At 39.3% G+C, this 18,167-nt stretch overlaps 2 protein-coding genes across 2 annotated transcripts; one reads left to right on the forward strand and one right to left on the reverse strand.

The window, feature by feature from the left end:
- Nucleotides 1–381: 381 nt before the first annotated feature.
- LOC110211807 (neuropeptide Y receptor type 6-like) lies at nt 382–2,335 on the reverse strand. Its single transcript, XM_020991399.2, has one exon. The coding sequence runs from the start codon at nt 2,186–2,188 to the stop codon at nt 1,076–1,078; it is 1,113 nt and encodes a 370-aa protein (XP_020847058.1). The 5' UTR covers nt 2,189–2,335; the 3' UTR covers nt 382–1,075.
- Nucleotides 2,336–11,928: 9,593 nt separating this feature from the next.
- Nucleotides 11,929–15,293, forward strand: LOC144455704 (deoxyuridine 5'-triphosphate nucleotidohydrolase-like). The gene is made up of 2 exons (XM_078149182.1): nt 11,929–12,273; nt 15,156–15,293. The coding sequence occupies exons 1-2, from the start codon at nt 11,929–11,931 to the stop codon at nt 15,291–15,293; spliced, it is 483 nt and encodes a 160-aa protein (XP_078005308.1).
- Nucleotides 15,294–18,167: the final 2,874 nt, after the last annotated feature.

Here is an 18,167-nt window from a genome sequence, read left to right on the forward strand (position 1 = left end):
TTCAAAGCTGCATTGAATTAAGCAGGTCAGGCCTCAAGGCCAGCACCTCACCAGACTCATCTCTTGCTGCTTTCCAACTGCTTATGAGGTTATAACGTACTCTTTAACATCTTTGATACTCATTCGATTGAGATCAGGAAAGAGTGAAAGAATAGGAGAGGAAGGATGAGGCGCCATGCAACCAAGGGAGCTCCTTTCCCTCTCCTCTCCCCGAAAAACCACAGTATTTTTTTCTTCCTCTTCATTCAAACGCCACCAAGGAAGAGAAAGAGAATTCATCTGCTTGAGCCTTTGTATACACACTCAATTCTGACTTAGCAGGCAAGTGAAAGGCTTTTCAGCTCAATGCAGTAAATTGACAAGAATTAGAACCTGCATGTGCCCTGAAGCAATGAGGGAAAGGGTACCTCCATCACACATTTCCAGAAGCAGTAGATGGACAACAGCAACATATGTCCACATGCTCTAAAGACTGGATCCACTATGTTCCATGTGGCAAGGTTTAATGAGTGAGAGCTAAATAATGATACTTCATATTTACATGGCAGTGTAAACTCTTTAGTATGAATGAGTTTTCTTTATAATTTTCTGAGATGAAGGCTTTGATAGGAAAGAGGGGTAAAAGATCAAAAATTCTAGGTACCCAGGCTTGGGAGACTAAGAACATGGAAGAACTTCACTGACTGTACAGTTTTTGTAAGGACAGGATGAAATAAAGACCTGCCTTTAATTTCTAGGGATACTTTATTGTTACAGATAGCATCTGAAAACTCCCAAGATCAAGTAGATTTATGGTTGTTAGAGAGCTTTGTCTATCTAGTATTCAGTAATGTAATGAAGAAGTTAAGTGAGGATGATCATTTTAAGGGGGATGCAGTGCTATCTTGGATGAATTCTGATATGTTTATTTTTAAGAGGCCATCTTTCTGAAACAAAGTGATTTGGGAATAACTCCTGACTAGCTTTTTTTTTTTTAATCTCCAAGGAAATGACCTTATCCAGATGAATTAGCTACATGTACAAAGAGCTACAGCCAGTACTGGAGAGATGGAAAACATTAAAGCAGCACATGTTTTTAGATTGCTGCTGGGATAGGGGCTAATTTTAAGAATCCTTTGGACTCATCTGTGTACATGGTGGAAATGGCAATGTTTTCATATTTCTCTTGAGGCGTCAAGCATCGGCAGTGGCGGATGAGCACCAACAGATCCTTCTGGAAATTCTTGTTGAGGAAGCCATAAAAAAGAGGGTTGACACACGTGGAGATCATAGCAACTAGGTGGCAGACCACGAATACCAGATTGTGGTGGCAGCTCATCAGGGCCTCATGATACCAATCAAAGATGACATTGAAGATGTTTAGGGGTAGCCAGCAGGCCCCGAAGCTCACCACAATGGAGATCAACACAGTGTTTATCCTCTTGCTTTCACTCCCCTTCATCCTTTCTACCTTCCCATTCCTCCGACGGAGACAGATCAGGATCCTCAGATAACAGATGAAGATGAAGCCTAAGGGGATGCAGTACTGGAGCATGAGCAAGGAGGTGGTGAAGAGGAGCTGGTTCACTTTGGAGGACCAGTCCTCCACGCAGGCCATCTGGTGGCTGTAGAGGTCACTGGGGAGGGAGAGGTTGAGAAAGGGTTCATCAGTGAGGTGGTAGGACAGGAGGAAGGGAACCGACAGCAAGAGTGAAAACAGCCAAATCAGCAAGATGCCCCAGTAGGCATGAGATATGTTAGGTTTCCAGCCACGGGGGTTCACAATTAGCTGATACCTTTCAACAGCAATTAAGACCAATGAAAATATGGAAACAGTGATGGAGACACTCTGTGCATAGGAAGTCAGTTTACACATAGTGTCTCCGAATATCCAGTGATCCATCAGTGTATAGATGACTGTAAAAGGGATACACATGATACACATCAGGATGTCGGACAGGGAGAGGTTGGCAATTAGGATGTTGGTGACATTTTTAGCTTCTCTCTGCTTTTTGATAATGATGATAATGATGAGTGAGAGGTTTCCAAAAAGGCCTACAACTATGACTATGATATAAGCAATGAGTAGGATAAATAAGGCTGGAGAAGGCAGCTGACAGGATTCAAAGTAAAAAAACATAGAGGAGTTGGTCGTTACTGCGGTTTGGTTAGGGGCCATGTGGTTTAGAGCAGTCTCAGAATAATCCATTCTATCAGGAAGGAAGAGTATTTTCCAAGGTACAATTTTAGGACTCTGCTTGTTTAGGATCTTGCTTAGATGTTTCCAGGATGTGTTCAGTAGTCTTCAGTCTTCCATGGTCCCATGATGAAAATGTGTGGACATAATGAACATCTTCGTAGAGCCCTGAAAGGGAAAAAAAATGCTAAGTGTTACTAAAGACTTAGAAAATTTACAGATTCTAATGGAGACCCTAGGAAATTATCTCATCTGTACATGTTCCTCTAGGAAGGGCTGGACCTAAGCTTTCAGATGAGGAAAATTTCTTCAATTCTCCCTAGAGATCATGAAGATATCTTTTTATGGAGGTTGACTTTACCCCTCACCCACCTCCAGTATAAGCTGCCTGGGTGTGATCTGAACTTTAGAAGTTCAGTATCTCAATCAAGCTATAAATCTTGTATAATCTCTCTCTCACTCTCTGTCTCTCTCTGTGTCTCTCCCTGCTCTCTCTCTGTCTCTGTCTGTCTGTCTGTCTTTCTCTGTCTCTCTCTGTCTCTCTCTTTCTCTCTCACTTTTGCTCCCTCTTGCTCTCTCTCTCGCTCTCTCTCTCTCTCTCCTCTCTATCCACTCTCCTCTTTGTCCACTTCCTGTACCCCCCAACCCCATACTCTCTATACTCTTGTTTCTTTTGGATCTAGACCTTCAATTTCATTGGTGAAGAGAGATCTCAGTGAGCAGATTTGGTCAATCAGTAAATCCATCTTACAGTGTTAGAAAATTGCTTGGGGCACTGAGAGGTTAAGTGACTTGGCCATGATGGGTACACATGATTTGAATCTAGGTTGTTCTGATGGGGAGGATCTCTCCCATGGTAACTGTTCTCCAGTCACTGCAATGTGTGAGGTAGAGGAAAACATACCAGAACAGGAGTCAGAACATCTAGCTCTAGACCCAAGTCCGTTATTTATAGCTCAAGTCTTTAAACAAGTCACTTCCTGTTTCTAAGCTCTACTTTCCCTACATGTGAGATGAGAGGGGTAGACTATACTATAAGGCCTTTCCAGCTCTAATATTTATTCCCTTATTCTAGGCTATGATTAAAGAATACCAAAATACTAGACTCACTCTTTGGATTAAAGCTTTACCTCCAGAGCCTTCTTCTAAAATGCAAATATATTTGGAGAGGGATAAGTATCAAGTCCCTACCACCCTTTAACATTTTTGTATAGATTAGATAATAGGGAGCAGGGAATTATGCAGGATGGGAAGTAGAACTGATAAATCATTGGTTAGGGAAGAAGTCTGATGCCTGGGAAGGACCAAGTGGGCTCCTATAGCAGGGAAGATGGGAGGTAGTGAAAGCATGGAGTACCTGAGGATAGTGGGTACAAGATGTGGAAAGGGAACTAGTTGGGAAAGGATGGTCCTGCACAAAGCCCAGTATCCTTCATTCATTATTAGCTAGCTTATCTCATCCCCCACATCTGAATCTCCTCAGTAATTACCAGCAGCCACATATGTGTGAGCTTCCATTTCAGGGATTTCATTCAGATTTTAAAGAGTCAACATGGAGATGTGAATAAAAAGCTGACCATGGAGTCAAGAAGATCCAGGTTCAGGTTCTGGCCCTGAAACATACTGGATGAATGACCCCTACATGTTGCTTCCCATCTCAGTGCTCCTGGCAACTATCTAATGCTATAATTTGAAGAACAGGTACTGGTCTGTATCATTGAGGAAGTTTCCTTACTGGGAGTAAGGTTAAAAAAATTAATTCAGATTTTATTCCAAGGTTTTTGTGTTATTTTGTTTGTTTTGTTTTTTGAGGATTGATTGTTTGGAATACATAATCATTTTTTCCTATATAAATTATTTCATGCATTATGGTTAGGATGCCAGGCCAGCCCATCAACAGCTGTTTAACACCTAATATGCAAACCCACACTACATTTGAGATTATAGGATCTCAGAGATGGAAAAGGCTTCAGGGACCATCTTTTCAAACCTAAACAGGAGCAGGATTACTGGCCATATTCTTCCTCAAAAGCAATCAGCCAGGTTACAACTTGGAGATTTCCAGCTAGGGGAAATTCCCCATTTTACTTTTGGACAGCACTAATCATTATGTGTTTCCTTAGTTAGAACCTAAATCTGAAAGGTGCATCTTCTACCCATTACTGCTAATTCTGTTCTCTTGACATTTACTCCCTATTTCACATGACAGAATTTCAAATTCTTAGACAGCTATCATATCTCCCATAAGTCTTTTATTTCCTAGACTAAGCATCCCTTTCCTCATAGGGCATGGTCCACAGGCCCCTCACTATTATGTCTTTCTCTGGATGGTCTCTAGCTTATCTTTTCTAAAATGCGGCTCTCAGAACTGAACATAATATTGCAGATATGGTCTGACCAAAGCAGAATACAGCAGAACTAGCTTTTCGTCTTTCTGGATACTATGCTGAAAAATAATAATAATAACAAACTGAGGATAGCATTCGTTTTTGTGGGATTGGACAGATGCCTTTTCACACAAACTATTATCTAGTTATACCTCCCCCATCTTATACTCATGCAGTGGATTTTTTGAACCCAAGAGAAAGATTTTACATTTATCCCAATTACATTTAATCTTAATAGATTTTTCATCATTCTAGCCTCTCAAGATGTTTTTCAGATCCTGATTTTGTCATCTGACCTAGCTAGCTAGCTAGCTAATCCTTTCAGTTTTCAAATATGAAGTGTATCATTTATACCTTCAACCAGATCACTGACAACATTTTGAATGGCATGGAGCTAAGAATCAGAAACATCAACCACTTGTGCATTCAGTCATTCATCCACCTATCAACTGGACCAGAGGTATCAAACGTACAACCCACAACATTCCCAAGTATAGCCTGAACCAGATTAAAATGCAATTGGGAAATATTAAATAAAATAAATAAAAGCCCAATAAAACCTAGATAATATTAATATTAATTAATTAATAGTATTTTTTCTAAGTCAGTATGTGACCTGCAGACATCCTTATGTACAGTTCAGAGGCCCCCTTTTCTATTTCATTTTGACATGTCTTAAACCCAATTCACTGTGGCCAACAATAGGTGCCTGCCCAAGCACCACTAAGGTTATTTTTGGGCCCAGATGGCTCAGAGTGAATGTAAATAGTAATTGTTTCTCTTTCAGTCAGCAACCCTGAGGGTTTTCCCCTCACAGTTTGATTTTTTAAATTTTAATTTTTTTTTACTAAAAGGGTCACCTTTTGACTCACTTCTTAAACAGGCCTGTTCACTGAATGGGTGTTGCCTCACTCAAAGCGAGAACTCAGAAAGACCTTAGCTTCAAAAGGCCAAGGTCTCCCACTGCATCCTAGGCCATCTCCAGTAGTCCTGATCTATATCTGGCAACTGGACCCAGAAGACTCTGGAGGACAAAGTGAGGCTGGTGACTTTGTGCAGCCCTCCCTTACTCAAATCTAATTCAATTGCAAGTCATGACATCATCTTCCTGATGTCACGGTCCTCTTTGAGAACAAAGGACAGACCACTACACCACTGCTGTAGAGAGCAACCCAGTCAAAGAAAGAAATAAAGTTAGCCAATCAATCAACATGTGTTTATTAAGGGCGTACTCTCTGCCAGGTTCAGTGCTGGGACATAGGAATACAAAAACAAAAGCAAGACAGTCCCTGATCTCATGGAGTTAACATTCTATAGACATGGTACAACATATACACAAATAAGGATAGTATAGGTAACAGAAATGCACATTTATATGTATATAGTATAATTTTATTATATGTTATATAATTTTATAATATACAATTACATGTAATTTATATATAATAATAAGTATATATATTTTATACTATATAATGTAGTACATAATTTCTGGGAGAAAAGAGGGCACTAACAATTGGGAAAATAAGGAAAGGCCTCTTTAAGAAGGTAGAGCTTGAACTGACCCTTGAAGGGATTTAGAAATAAAGAGATAATATTTATAAAACACTTAACACAATGCCAGGCACATTCTCTTCCCCTTCCCCTAGAGACTTCAATTAGGAGTAGGAAGATGCATCAAAATAGTTTACACTGGGAAAGAAAAAGCAGAAAATCAAACCTCTCTTTCAGGTTGGTCTGTTCCCTAGGAACTGGGGAAAACATCAAGACAGGCTCTACTCCAAACAAGAAGCTACTATGTTCAGATCCGTAATCTGTCCTGAGCAGGGAAGAAAAGGCATTGACAAGAAAAGCCATTTTTTAAAAGGGAATAAAATCTTAAATATTATTTGAAATTACTCATCTCTGCTTTCACAAGGTCTTCCAGGTTCAAAGGATGAGTAAGCTTATGTTGAAAAAGAACTGCTTTATTTAGAACAATTTGCTAAATTGTGCATGCCCTCTGACCCAGAAATATGTCTGGTAGGCCTGTACTCCAAAGAGATTAAAAAAAAAAAAGAGGAACAGTACAAAAAGATTTATCACAGCTCTTTTTATAGTGGTTAAAAAAAAACCATACAAACTAAGAGGGTTCTCATCAATTAAGAAGAATAAGTTATAGTATAGGAATGTAATGGAATACTATTATGCCCTAAGAAATGATAAAAGGGACAATTTCAGAGAAACCTGGGAAAATTTATGTGATATATGGGAGAAATATCTCCTTTCTGAGTTCATGTGATAGGTAACTGCTACCAATTATATATTAACTACCATTTAGAAATTATAGAGGTAAAAACCTGGGTTTTATTGTTATGTTCAAGCATAAGTTCAGGCCTCAAAAATCCCAATTAGGACTCTCACAAGTTCTCTTATAGGCAAAATTATGTCAGAGTGACAGAGAAATAATTCTTTTATATATTGCAATCTTGTACATTCTTCTTAAGCCATAAATATTTCAGGGAAGATGGATCCATAATCCCATACTTCCTTCAATGTCATGAAAGTTAAAGAATCCTAAAATAGAGTCATAATCTCTTACATCTAAAGAAACAAAACTTTTCAAACTTTAAAAGTAAATTAAATCACATTACAGATTATTTTTAGAGGTTCACAAATAGGCTGATTGAGGAGGACCGATTTACATGTCACCAAGGAGTAAGGGACAGTTGAAATTCTTCCTCTGGCTTATTATCTAAGGAATGTTTAAAGTTCTAAGTAAATTTTCACATTCCATGGGACAGATTTTGGTCAGGCAAGGTTAATATTACCCAAAAGTTTCAGGAATACTAAAAGGAAACCAAAAATTCCCTCAACAATGAACTAATGCAAAGTGAAGTGAGCATTTTATACCAATTTATACAATAACAGCAACATTGTAAAGACAACTTTGAAAGACTTCAGGAATCTGACCAATGCCATGACTAAGTGCAATTCTAGAGGACCAGTGATGAAGCATACCCTTCACTTCTTAACAGAAATAGGCTGGACTCCAGCTACAGAATGAGACATTTTTAGACATGGCCAATGTGGGGATTTGTTTTGCTTGACTAAATGTGTTTGTTACAAAGGTTTTGTTTTTCTTTTCTTTTTTTTTCAATAGGGAAGGAGAGTGGAAGGAGGGAGAGAAAATAGATTTTTGTTAATTAACAAAATTTAATTAAATTTTGAAAAATAAAAAAATACTGCTTTAATGATAATATGGATCTGTTGGGTTGACACTGTATCATATCTAAGTTCACAGGTACTGGAAAATCCCACAGATAAATAGAAGCTGGTGATAAAAGTTAAGAGATTGGGGCGTGGGGGAGAGGGGGAGGGGAAGTAAGCTTGAGTCACTCAGTGATGCAGCTTTTATGAGCTAAAGAAAGCATGGTTATAGAGGCAGCTAGGTGGCACAGTGAATAGAACACCAGCCCTGGGGTCAGGAGGACTGAGTTCAAATACAGCCTCAGACACTTGACACTTGCTAGCTGTTTGACCATGGCAAGCCACTTAACCCCATTGCCTAGCCAAAAAAAAAAAAGTGTGGTCATATAGAGCTCCCCCCACTCCTCCCTGGGTCATAATTATTGGCTATATTATGGGAGAAATATCTCCTTTCTTTGTTCATGTGGCAGATAACTGTTGCCAAATATGTATTTATCACAATACAGACATTATAGAGGTAAAAAGCTAGGTTTTGTTATGCTTAAGCATAGGTTTAGGCCTCAGAAAACTCAAACCGTCACAAGGATTCTGATAAGACTTCTTAAAGGTAAAATTATGTCACAGTGACAGAGAAGTAATTCTTTTACATAGGACAATCTTGTATATACCTCTTAAGCCATAAACGAGAAGATAGATCTATAATGCCATACTTCCTTCAACATCATAATAGCTGAACAAACTGAGTTAAACAGTCATAATTCCATACATCTCCTAAGGAAACAAACTTCATCAGACTCGATGGGTAAACTAAGTCAGATTACAGATTAAACTAATTTTAGAAGGTTCACAAATTGGCTGATTGAGAAGAATTTACATGTCACTGAGGAGTCAGGGGCAGTTGAAATTCTTCCTCTGGCTTCTCATCTGAGGAATGTTTAAAGCTCTAAGTAAATTTTTACTTCCTGTGGGACAGGTTTTGATCAGGTGAGATCAATATTAAGACAGATTTTTAGTTGACCAAGATTTGCAGGAAGAATGGCCCTGAGTTCCAATAATAAAAGGAAATCCAACTCTTCCCCCACCTCCCTCCCTCCCTCCCACCTCTTCTCTTGTTTTTTTTTTTTAAGGCAATGGGATTAAGTGACTTGCCCAGGGTCACACAGCTAGTAAGTGTTATGTGTCTGAGGTCAAATTTGAACTCAGGTCCTCCTGACTCCAGGGCTGGTGCTCTATCCACTGTGCCACCTAGCTGCTCCTCACCTCCTTTCTTTAGAGGAAAAATCTTAGAGGTTGACTGAACGAAGTAGAGATCTGGAGAATGAGATTAGAGAAGAGGCAAGAAGGGAGCAACATGAGTTTTTTCTTTGTTTTTTTAACATCCTAACATAATAGAAATCTGGAGGACAAGATTCTTATCCTACTTTTGCACTCGCTGTATGATCCTGGGCAAGTCATTTCCCCTCCTTTGATCTTCAGTTTCTCTTCCTTCCAGTATTCCTCCTCCCCCACCTCCCCAAAAGCCATCCCTTATATAACAAACAATATTTTTTAAAGACTAAAAGAGACAAAAAGAAGTGGGAAAAAACCAGCAAGATACTATGGTGATGTAAGAAACAGAAAATATCAATAAAATATTTTTTAAAAGTAAATGTTGCAAAATTACAAAGAATAATCATGTTTTCAATGAAGTGTTATGACAAGATATCTGTCCCACCTCTTTGCAGAGGTAGAAGCCCATGAGTATCCCATGTTTCCCCATCAGTTCACATAGATCTTTCCATGCTTCTCTGTTGAGGGCCGATCTTAAGAGTCTGATAAGGGTTTAAGATCCAAGGCAGAGTTTGACCTCTGCTCAGGCTTTCACCCCAAAGGGCTCAGGGATTAAGTGGTATGGCTCCCCAAATTCCTTCCTGATAAAGAGGTCTCTGAGACATCCCTTCTCTCTCTTTGAACCTTAGGTTTACATATTTACTCCTCTATGCAGGTGGCACCTAGGAGCCTGGGAAAACCTTGGAATCTACAGCCCAATCTAGGAACCCTGATTGTTACATCCTCAGCAGATGTTCTGGGGAGTATCTCACGGGGAGGACTCTTTGAAGTTAGACTAGATCTTCCCTATATATTCTGTGCCCTCAGATGAATAAACTGAGTCAGTAATTCTACTCCGCTTGGCCCATGTCATAAGTTATTTCACGCCTCTCTGCTCGGTGTACAATCTGATTGCGGGCAACAAATTGGCGCCCGAACAGGGACTAAAAGTCAGAGTGAGGTCGGTTCCTTGAACACGCTCCGGAGGAAGAAATCCTTGCTGGTCACTATGCCAGGAAACAAGGTCCTGAAGTGGCTCAACGCCGCGGTACTAAGGTAAAAAGGAACGAGGGTCATTACAGGTTTCCCCATAGAAATAATAGGATTATGGGGGGAAATCACCAGGCTTACGTGGGAGATTATAAAATTAAAAAAAAATTGATTAGAAAAAAGTTTAGAAACAGGCTCGGTATTTAGAGCATAAGATATAGTGTCGCTTTGGAAAGGCCCACATATATACTTTCGATCTTAAGAGGCGCCCTTAAGATCAAAACTATGGGTCAAGTACAAAGTGGAAAAAGAGATAGAGAGTATTACCTAAGATTACTAAAGAAAATAGTGAAAGAAAAAGGTTTAGTTATTCCAAACAGTCAGTTACAGGAATTTTTAGAAGTTATAGAAAAATGCTGCCCATGGTTTCCACCAGAAGGGACAATTGATTTAGAGAAATGGGAGATTGTAGGCAAGCAACTAAGAGAATATTACAGAGAAGAGGGCCCTGGTGCATTCTCGATTGCTACCTTTTTAATGTGGAATGTGCTAAAAATATGTCTTACGCCCCGGATAAAGTACTAGTGGCTGAGAAAGTGATACGGGCAGATAAGGGGGTAGGAACAGATGAGGAAGAAGAAATGCATAAAGCCTTTGAGGAATGATTGAGCATAGTTGAAGAGGAGAGGGAAGACTGTATTCTGTTATACAACAGAGAAATGTGCATTCCCCTAAGCAACAGAAAGATGTGTGTTTACCTTCAGTTAAACAACAGCCTGGGAGAAAGTTAATATGTAAGGGCTTGTTAGAAGAGACAATACAAAGGGCAGAAAGCAGAGGGGAAGAAGTGCCTATGGACTTAAAATTAGCTATCCCAAAAAGCATGATGTTTCCACTATATGAAGAAGAGAATCCAGATAATCCTGGACAGATGATTAGGGAACATAGGAATTTTGAATTCAAAGTTTTAAGAGAATTAAAACAAGCCTCAGTACAATATGGGCCAAACAGTCCCTATGTACAAACTTTATTAGATTCAATAGCTAATACAGCCATGGCCCCATATGATTGGTATTCATTAGCAAAAACATGTTTGGAGCCAGGAGATTATCTAATATGGAAATCAGAATTTATTGAGCAATGCCAAGAGCAGGCAGGATACAATACAAGAACATTGATTCCTGTTTCTTTGGAGCAGCTCACAGGGACAGGAATGTTTACTGCACTGCAGCAACAGCTAGATTATCCACTTGTAGCATATGAACAAATTACGAAGGCTGCACGGGGGCATGGTTAAAGGTTCCTGGGAAACAAGATAGGGGAGCCTCGTATACTCAGATAAAGCAAGGCCCCCAAGAAACTTTCCCAGATTTTGTAGCCCGACTTACGCAAGCCATACAAAGGAGCATTTCTGATTCAAAAGCAGCTGAAATACTCCTTCAAAAATTGGCCTGTGAAAATGCTAATGCTGATTGTAAAAAAGCCTTACAAGGCGGCAAGTCCAATATGGATATTACAGAAATGATTCAGCGGTGTGAGAGTGTAGGGACCACGCAATTTCAGGTACAGGCTATGGCAGCAGCCCAAGCAGAAATGCTAGCAGCTGCCTTTCCTAACAATCAGAGGGACCTGAGAAGGTTAAAATGTTTTAATTGTGGAAGGCCTGGCCATATAAAAAAGGATTGTAGGGATCTTAGGAAGACACGTCTCAGCCCCCTACTACTCCTTGTCCTAGGTGTCAAAGAGGAAATCATTGGGCTTCATTATGTAGATCTACTTCAGATGTTAATGGACAGCCTTTAAACCCCCGGAGGGGCCCGCTCCTGCCCGCCAAACAATAGGAGCAGCGCTTTCATTGATTCAACCAGTCCCTGCTCCATGCCCACAAGACTTACAGTATTAGACCTTATTCATGCCACCCCAGGTAGTGCCGGATTAGATTTAAGTTCCACTCTTGATAAAAACATTGGAGATGAAGTTGTACGTATTCCCACTGGAGTACATGGTCCACCCCCAGGGATGGTGGGTTTAATCTTAGGCCGTAGTTCCCAGACACTTAGGGGACTCATGGTCATTCCTGGAGTGGTGGACTCTGATTACACTGGAGAAATTGAGGTTATGGTTTATGCTTTTCCTCGTTGTCGTTTTGTCATTCAAAAAGGGGAAAGAATAGCACAAATGATTGTAATGGATTATAAAAAACTGGGGAATATGACAAAAAAGGTAAGGGGGACAGAAGGATTTGGTAGCACAGGACTGTTTTGGCATAGAACTATCACAGATGCCAGACCAACTCTAAAAATAGAGTACAAGGAAAAGAATTTGAAGGGTTAATAGACACTGGAGCTGATAAGTCAGTTGTCACCTTACGGGCTTGGCCTAGAAACTGGCCACTAGATCAAGGAAATGTGATGTTACAGGGAATAGGAGAAATAGCCGCTCCTGCACAAAGCGCGGCATGGCTTACTTGGAGAGTGGAGGGGCAGCAAGGGAGATTTAGACCATATGTATTGCCACACCTTCCATACTGCCTCTGGGGAAGAGATTTATTGAAACATATGAATGTTACTGTAAGTAGCAAAAATTTTTAGTAGGGGTCACGGTCGAAAAGAAAAGAACAGTACAGGTTCCTAAGATAACATGGAAAGAAGGGCCCCCCATATGGGTGGACCAGTGGCCCCTTAGTCTAGAAAAAATTAAGGCTCTTCGAGATATTATAACCAGACAATTGGCAGCAGGTCATATAGAATTTTCCACTAGTCCATGGAATTCTCCTATATTTGCTATTAAGAAAAAATCAGGCAAATGGAGAATGTTAACAGATCTCAGACAAGTTAATGCTCGTATGATAACTATGGGAACCTTACAGCCAGGGCTGCCTTCTCCGATTGCAATCCCGGCAGACTGGCCTTTGTGGGTAATTGATTTAAAAGATTGTTTTTATACTATACCTCTTAGAGCAGAAGATTGTAAATACTTTGCATTCTCATTACCATCAGAAAATTTGAAACAACCTTACCAAAGATATCAGTGGAAGGTGCTTCCTCAAGGGATGAAGAATAGCCCCACCATGTGTCAGCAATATGTAGCAGATGCTATAGATCCCATCAGGAAAAAATACCCCCAAGCATACATAATTCATTATATGGATGACATCCTTTGTGCTCATCCACAAAAAGAGCAATTAGCTAGTATTATGGGGGACATGTTTACTTACCACTCTTAGAGATCATGGATTAGAGATTGCACCTGAAAAGATTCAAAAGGCACCTCCTTACTTGTACTTAGGACAATTAGTAGGGATGAATGAAATTCAGCCTCAAAAGATATGTATTAGACAAGATAAACTAAAAACATTAAATGATTTTCAGAAACTCCTAGGAGACATTAATTGGATCAGATCTTATTTAAAAATAGGGACTCATGAATTAAAGGATCTATATGATATTCTTAGAGGAGACCCTGATCCTACATCTCCTAGAACACTTACTACAAAAGCAAAACAGCAATTAGAAAAAATACAAAAATCAATTGAAACTGCAATGGCTCATCGCATAGAATCTGGTGTGCCTTTAGAAGTTACAATATTAGATACCCCAGATATACCTTTTGGATGTATACATCAGAAAGACAAGTTACTGGAGTGGGTTTTTCGGCCTTCACAGCCAAAATATACCCTTCAAACATATCCTTCTATGGTAGCAGACTTGGCTAAGAAAGCCTGCAAAAGAATATTACAATTAGTTGGAAATGCCCCTAGTATTATACATCAACCTTATGATAAAAAACAAATAGAGGAATTGCTCAGTCAAGACCATTCTTGGCAGGTGCTTCTTACTATTTTTCAAGGGGAAATAGATAATACATACCAATACCCAATTTTACAATTTGCCAGGAAACATCAGTGGATTATTAACACGATAGTGCAAAAGGATCCCATAGTGGGAGCACTCTGTGCCTTTACTGACGCTTCCTCTCATCACATTTCAACATATTTTATTCCCCCGATGAGAGATATGCAGCACATACACCATTTGATTCTACACAACAAAATGAAATTTATGCTATAATATTAGTACTACAAAGATATTCTGGTCCTCTTAATATATTTTCAGACAGTAAATATGCAGTAGGAATGGTTAATAACATAGAAACTGATCAAATTAAAGTCTCATCTAATTATAATATATTGCAACTTTTTATGATTTTACAACAAACTATTCGGGAATGAACTTCCCCAGTATATTGTACACATGTTCCTTCACATACGGAGCTTCCAGGACCTATTACACATGGGAATCAGATAGCTGATGACCTCACTAGACCAACCCTGTTAATGTTGTCTGTTGAGGAAGCTAAGGAATCACATGACAAATTTCATCAGTCTGCCTCTATGTTAAGGAAACAATTTGGGATTACTAGAGAACAGGCTCGACAGATAGTAAAATCCTGCTGTAAATGTCTTCCTTATATACCCACACCATATAAAATGGCTGTTAATCCACACGGATTATATTCAGGAGAAATTTGGCAAATGGATGTTACTCATTACAGCAGTTTTGCAAAGTTACAATTTATTCATGTAACAGTCGATACTTATTCTTCCTTCACTATGGCTACTGCACAAGCAGGGGAAGCAGTACAAAATGTCATAGATCATATGCTTCATTGCTTTTCTATTTCTGGTGTGCCCTCAGTTTTAAAAACTGATAATGGCCCTGCTTATGTTTCTCATGCATTTCGTACGTTCTGTCTTACATTTCATATTCACCACATTACCGGGATTCCTTATAATCCTACCGGTCAAGCAATTGTGGAAAGGAAAAATAGATCTCTTAAAACATTTCTTCAAAAGCAAAAGAGGGGAGAAGCCAGGGGTAGGCCACGAAGACAATTGGCTCAAGCAGTATATGCTTTAAATTTTCTTACTCCTGATAGAGAAGGCTGTACCCCAGCTGAAAAACACTTTAGATTACATAAGGGGAGTAATTATGAGGAACAAAAGACTCAAAAAAGAGTCATGTGGAAGGACCCAAAAACCAATCATTGGTTTGGACCAGATAGATTATTGACCTGGGGACAAGGGTATGCTTCTGTCTTTCCAGATGGTGCAGAAGGACCAATATGGATCCCTGAACGTAACATCAGAATCTGTCTCAGAGATGACCTGGAGGTTTCAGAGACTTCAAATACCAAAGAGGAAAAAGGACATAAGAAAACAGAAGCAGCGCCGGAGGCGATAGCGAGGAGCAAGCTCGGCAGGATGGCTGCTGCAACTGATGATGCTGTTACAAACAATGACTATTGAAGCAAAGACTTTACAGCTTTGGTCATACATTAACAACCCCCGTGGCCGAGACTACTCACGTGGGATGATCCAGTTATTGACATTATACCCGCAGGACAAGGGCAGAAATTTTTGGACAAAGGGATTGGAGAATTAAAGACTTAGAAATGAAGGATGTTTTAGGATACAATTTTAAAGGCAAAACTGGCACACCCCCAATATGTTTTGGAATTAATGTAGACTTTATAGATTATTGTGTTAAGTTAGAAAATATTACTCACTCTGCTCAATTTGTTCCTAGGGGAATAGTTTGGAATATATCTATGTTTGGTATGGAAACTACTAGATCTGTGAAAGGGCCAGCTCATCTTTCTCCCTGGCCAGATTGTTCTAATATCTCTGTATCGTCAGCATGGCATAAAATTCCACCTTGGGTAAAATGTCATACTCAGTATAGGGGTGTAGCTAATTACAAGTGGGAAAAATTTGAAATATGGAATAAATTAGATCATGATATTGAGGGTGCAAGACAGGGGTGGATTATGCCAGGAATTATCAATAAGAATGGTGTACATCAGGAAAAACTTTGGTTAGCAATGGCAGCATTTGATCCTATATACTTACATGCTGCCACTCCCTTTAAACCTGATATTGCTCTTTTTTATAATAGAACAAAGCTAGTTGCCTGTTTACCCAGGCATCAAGCATTTCTTTTGGGAAGACCCAACATCACACTGACACCTGATGGGTATTATAAAATTGTATGCAAAAATTGTGTAGTAAATAGATGCTTATATTATGCACATGGAACTTGGGAATTTGTAGCTATGATATTAGAAAGACCTAAATATTCTATATTTCCTACTCAAGTACAGGAGGGATGGTTTTTAGCTCCTGCTGATCAAACATTGTACTATCTTAATCGAGAGATTTCTGTTAGAAAAAAGAGATGTGTCCAATGTGTCGTTTGGGGAGTTGTGTCCCTGGTATCACTTATCTCATCCCTTGTTGCATCTGCAGTAACATTTCATACATTTACACAGCAAGTGCATGATGCACAATACACTGAAGCATTGGCTAGGAATGTGTCATTGGCACTTCACACACAAAAGGAAATTGATTTAGATTTTGAGAGAAAATTGGATGCATTAAAAGATGCTGTGGAATTTATTGGGGATGAAGTTGCAGAAATAGAATTTAGAGCTACTTTAAAATGTGATTATCACTTTACTATGGTATGTGTTACTCCTTTTCCATATAATTCTAGCATTGTAAATTGGAACATGGTTAAGAATCATTTAGAAGGTGTTTGGCATAATAGTAACCTTTCTGCTGATTTGTCTTTTCTTGCTAATATCACCCAGGTGATTGTAGATAGTCACTCCTGGGATTAACCCAAAAAATCTGGCTGTAGAGATCCTGAAAAAATTAAGTGAGACCAATATATTTAACAATTTATCTGCCTTGTTACTTCACGCATTGTCTTGGGCAATATTATTCATCATATTATGTTTTATTGTCCCCTGCATTGTTACCTTAATTAAATCAAGGATCACAGTGTTGGGAACGGATGTTCATCACCTCAAGCTCCTTGCTAATTTGAGAAGGGAGGAAGTTGTTGAGGGCCGATCTTAAGAGTCTGATAAGGGTTTAAGATCCAAGGCAGAGTTTGACCTCTGCTCAGGCTTTCACCCCAAAGGGCTCAGGGATTAAGTGGTATGGCTCCCCAAATTCCTTCCTGATAAAGAGGTCTCTGAGACATCCCTTCTCTCTCTTTGAACCTTAGGTTTACATATTTACTCCTCTATGCAGGTGGCACCTAGGAGCCTGGGAAAACCTTGGAATCTACAGCCCAATCTAGGAACCCTGATAAGGAGGAAATTCATGATTGTTACATCCTCAGCAGATGTTCTGGGGAGTATCTCACGGGGAGGACTCTTTGAAGTTAGGCTAGATCTTCCCTATATATTCTGTGCCCTCAGATGAATAAACTGAGTCAGTAATTCTACTCCGCCTGGCCCATGTCATAAGTTATTTCACGCCTCTCCGTTCGGTGTACAATCTGGTTGCGGGCAACACTTCTCTGTATTCATCCCCTTAGTTTTATTTTATGTCTTTGTTTTTTAAATGTGTTTCTTACAAGCAACAGATTGTAGGGTTTTATTTTCTCTAGTAGTGCAATCTATAGGTCAAAGGATGTGGACATTTTAGTCATTTTATTTACACAGTTCCAAATTCTTTCCAGAATAGTGGTATTGATTCACAGCTCCAACAATGCTCTAGTGTACCTGTCTTCCCATAACCCCTCCAACATTGATTATTTCCAACTTTTGTCAACTTTGCCAATTTGCTGAATGTAAGGTAAAATATCAGGATTGCTTTGATTGCATTTTTTTATTATTAGTGTTTGGGAGCATTTTTCTTTTGGTTGGTGAGAGATATGATTATTAATAACCAATTAATATTGAGGAGATCCAGGGGTTTTCCCCTTTCTATTCCTCATTCAAAGCCCAGTTCTTATGAATCTTTGTGAGCCCTTGTGATAGAGGAGATTGCCCAAATCACCTGGGTACATGCTTCTCACCACACCCAACTAGAAGACCTTTTAAAGAGAATCTAATCTAGGGGAATTCTGACCCCATTGTGTTCTACTTAGGCAGGACTGGGTGGCTCCCTTTCTTGGTCCAAGAATAACATGGTCAAAGACTTATAACCAGCCCCTCATTAGAATAAGCCCACCTTTCAATATCATATTCATTCTCTCATTAATTGTTAACCAATCAGAGTTGATTTCTACCTGTTGTGAATACTCACTCCAAGGGTATTTAAA

This window comes from Phascolarctos cinereus, unplaced genomic scaffold, assembly GCF_003287225.1.
Source record: "Phascolarctos cinereus isolate Bilbo 61053 unplaced genomic scaffold, phaCin_HiC Scaffold_2;HRSCAF=192, whole genome shotgun sequence".
NCBI classification, from domain to species: Eukaryota; Metazoa; Chordata; class Mammalia; order Diprotodontia; family Phascolarctidae; genus Phascolarctos; species Phascolarctos cinereus.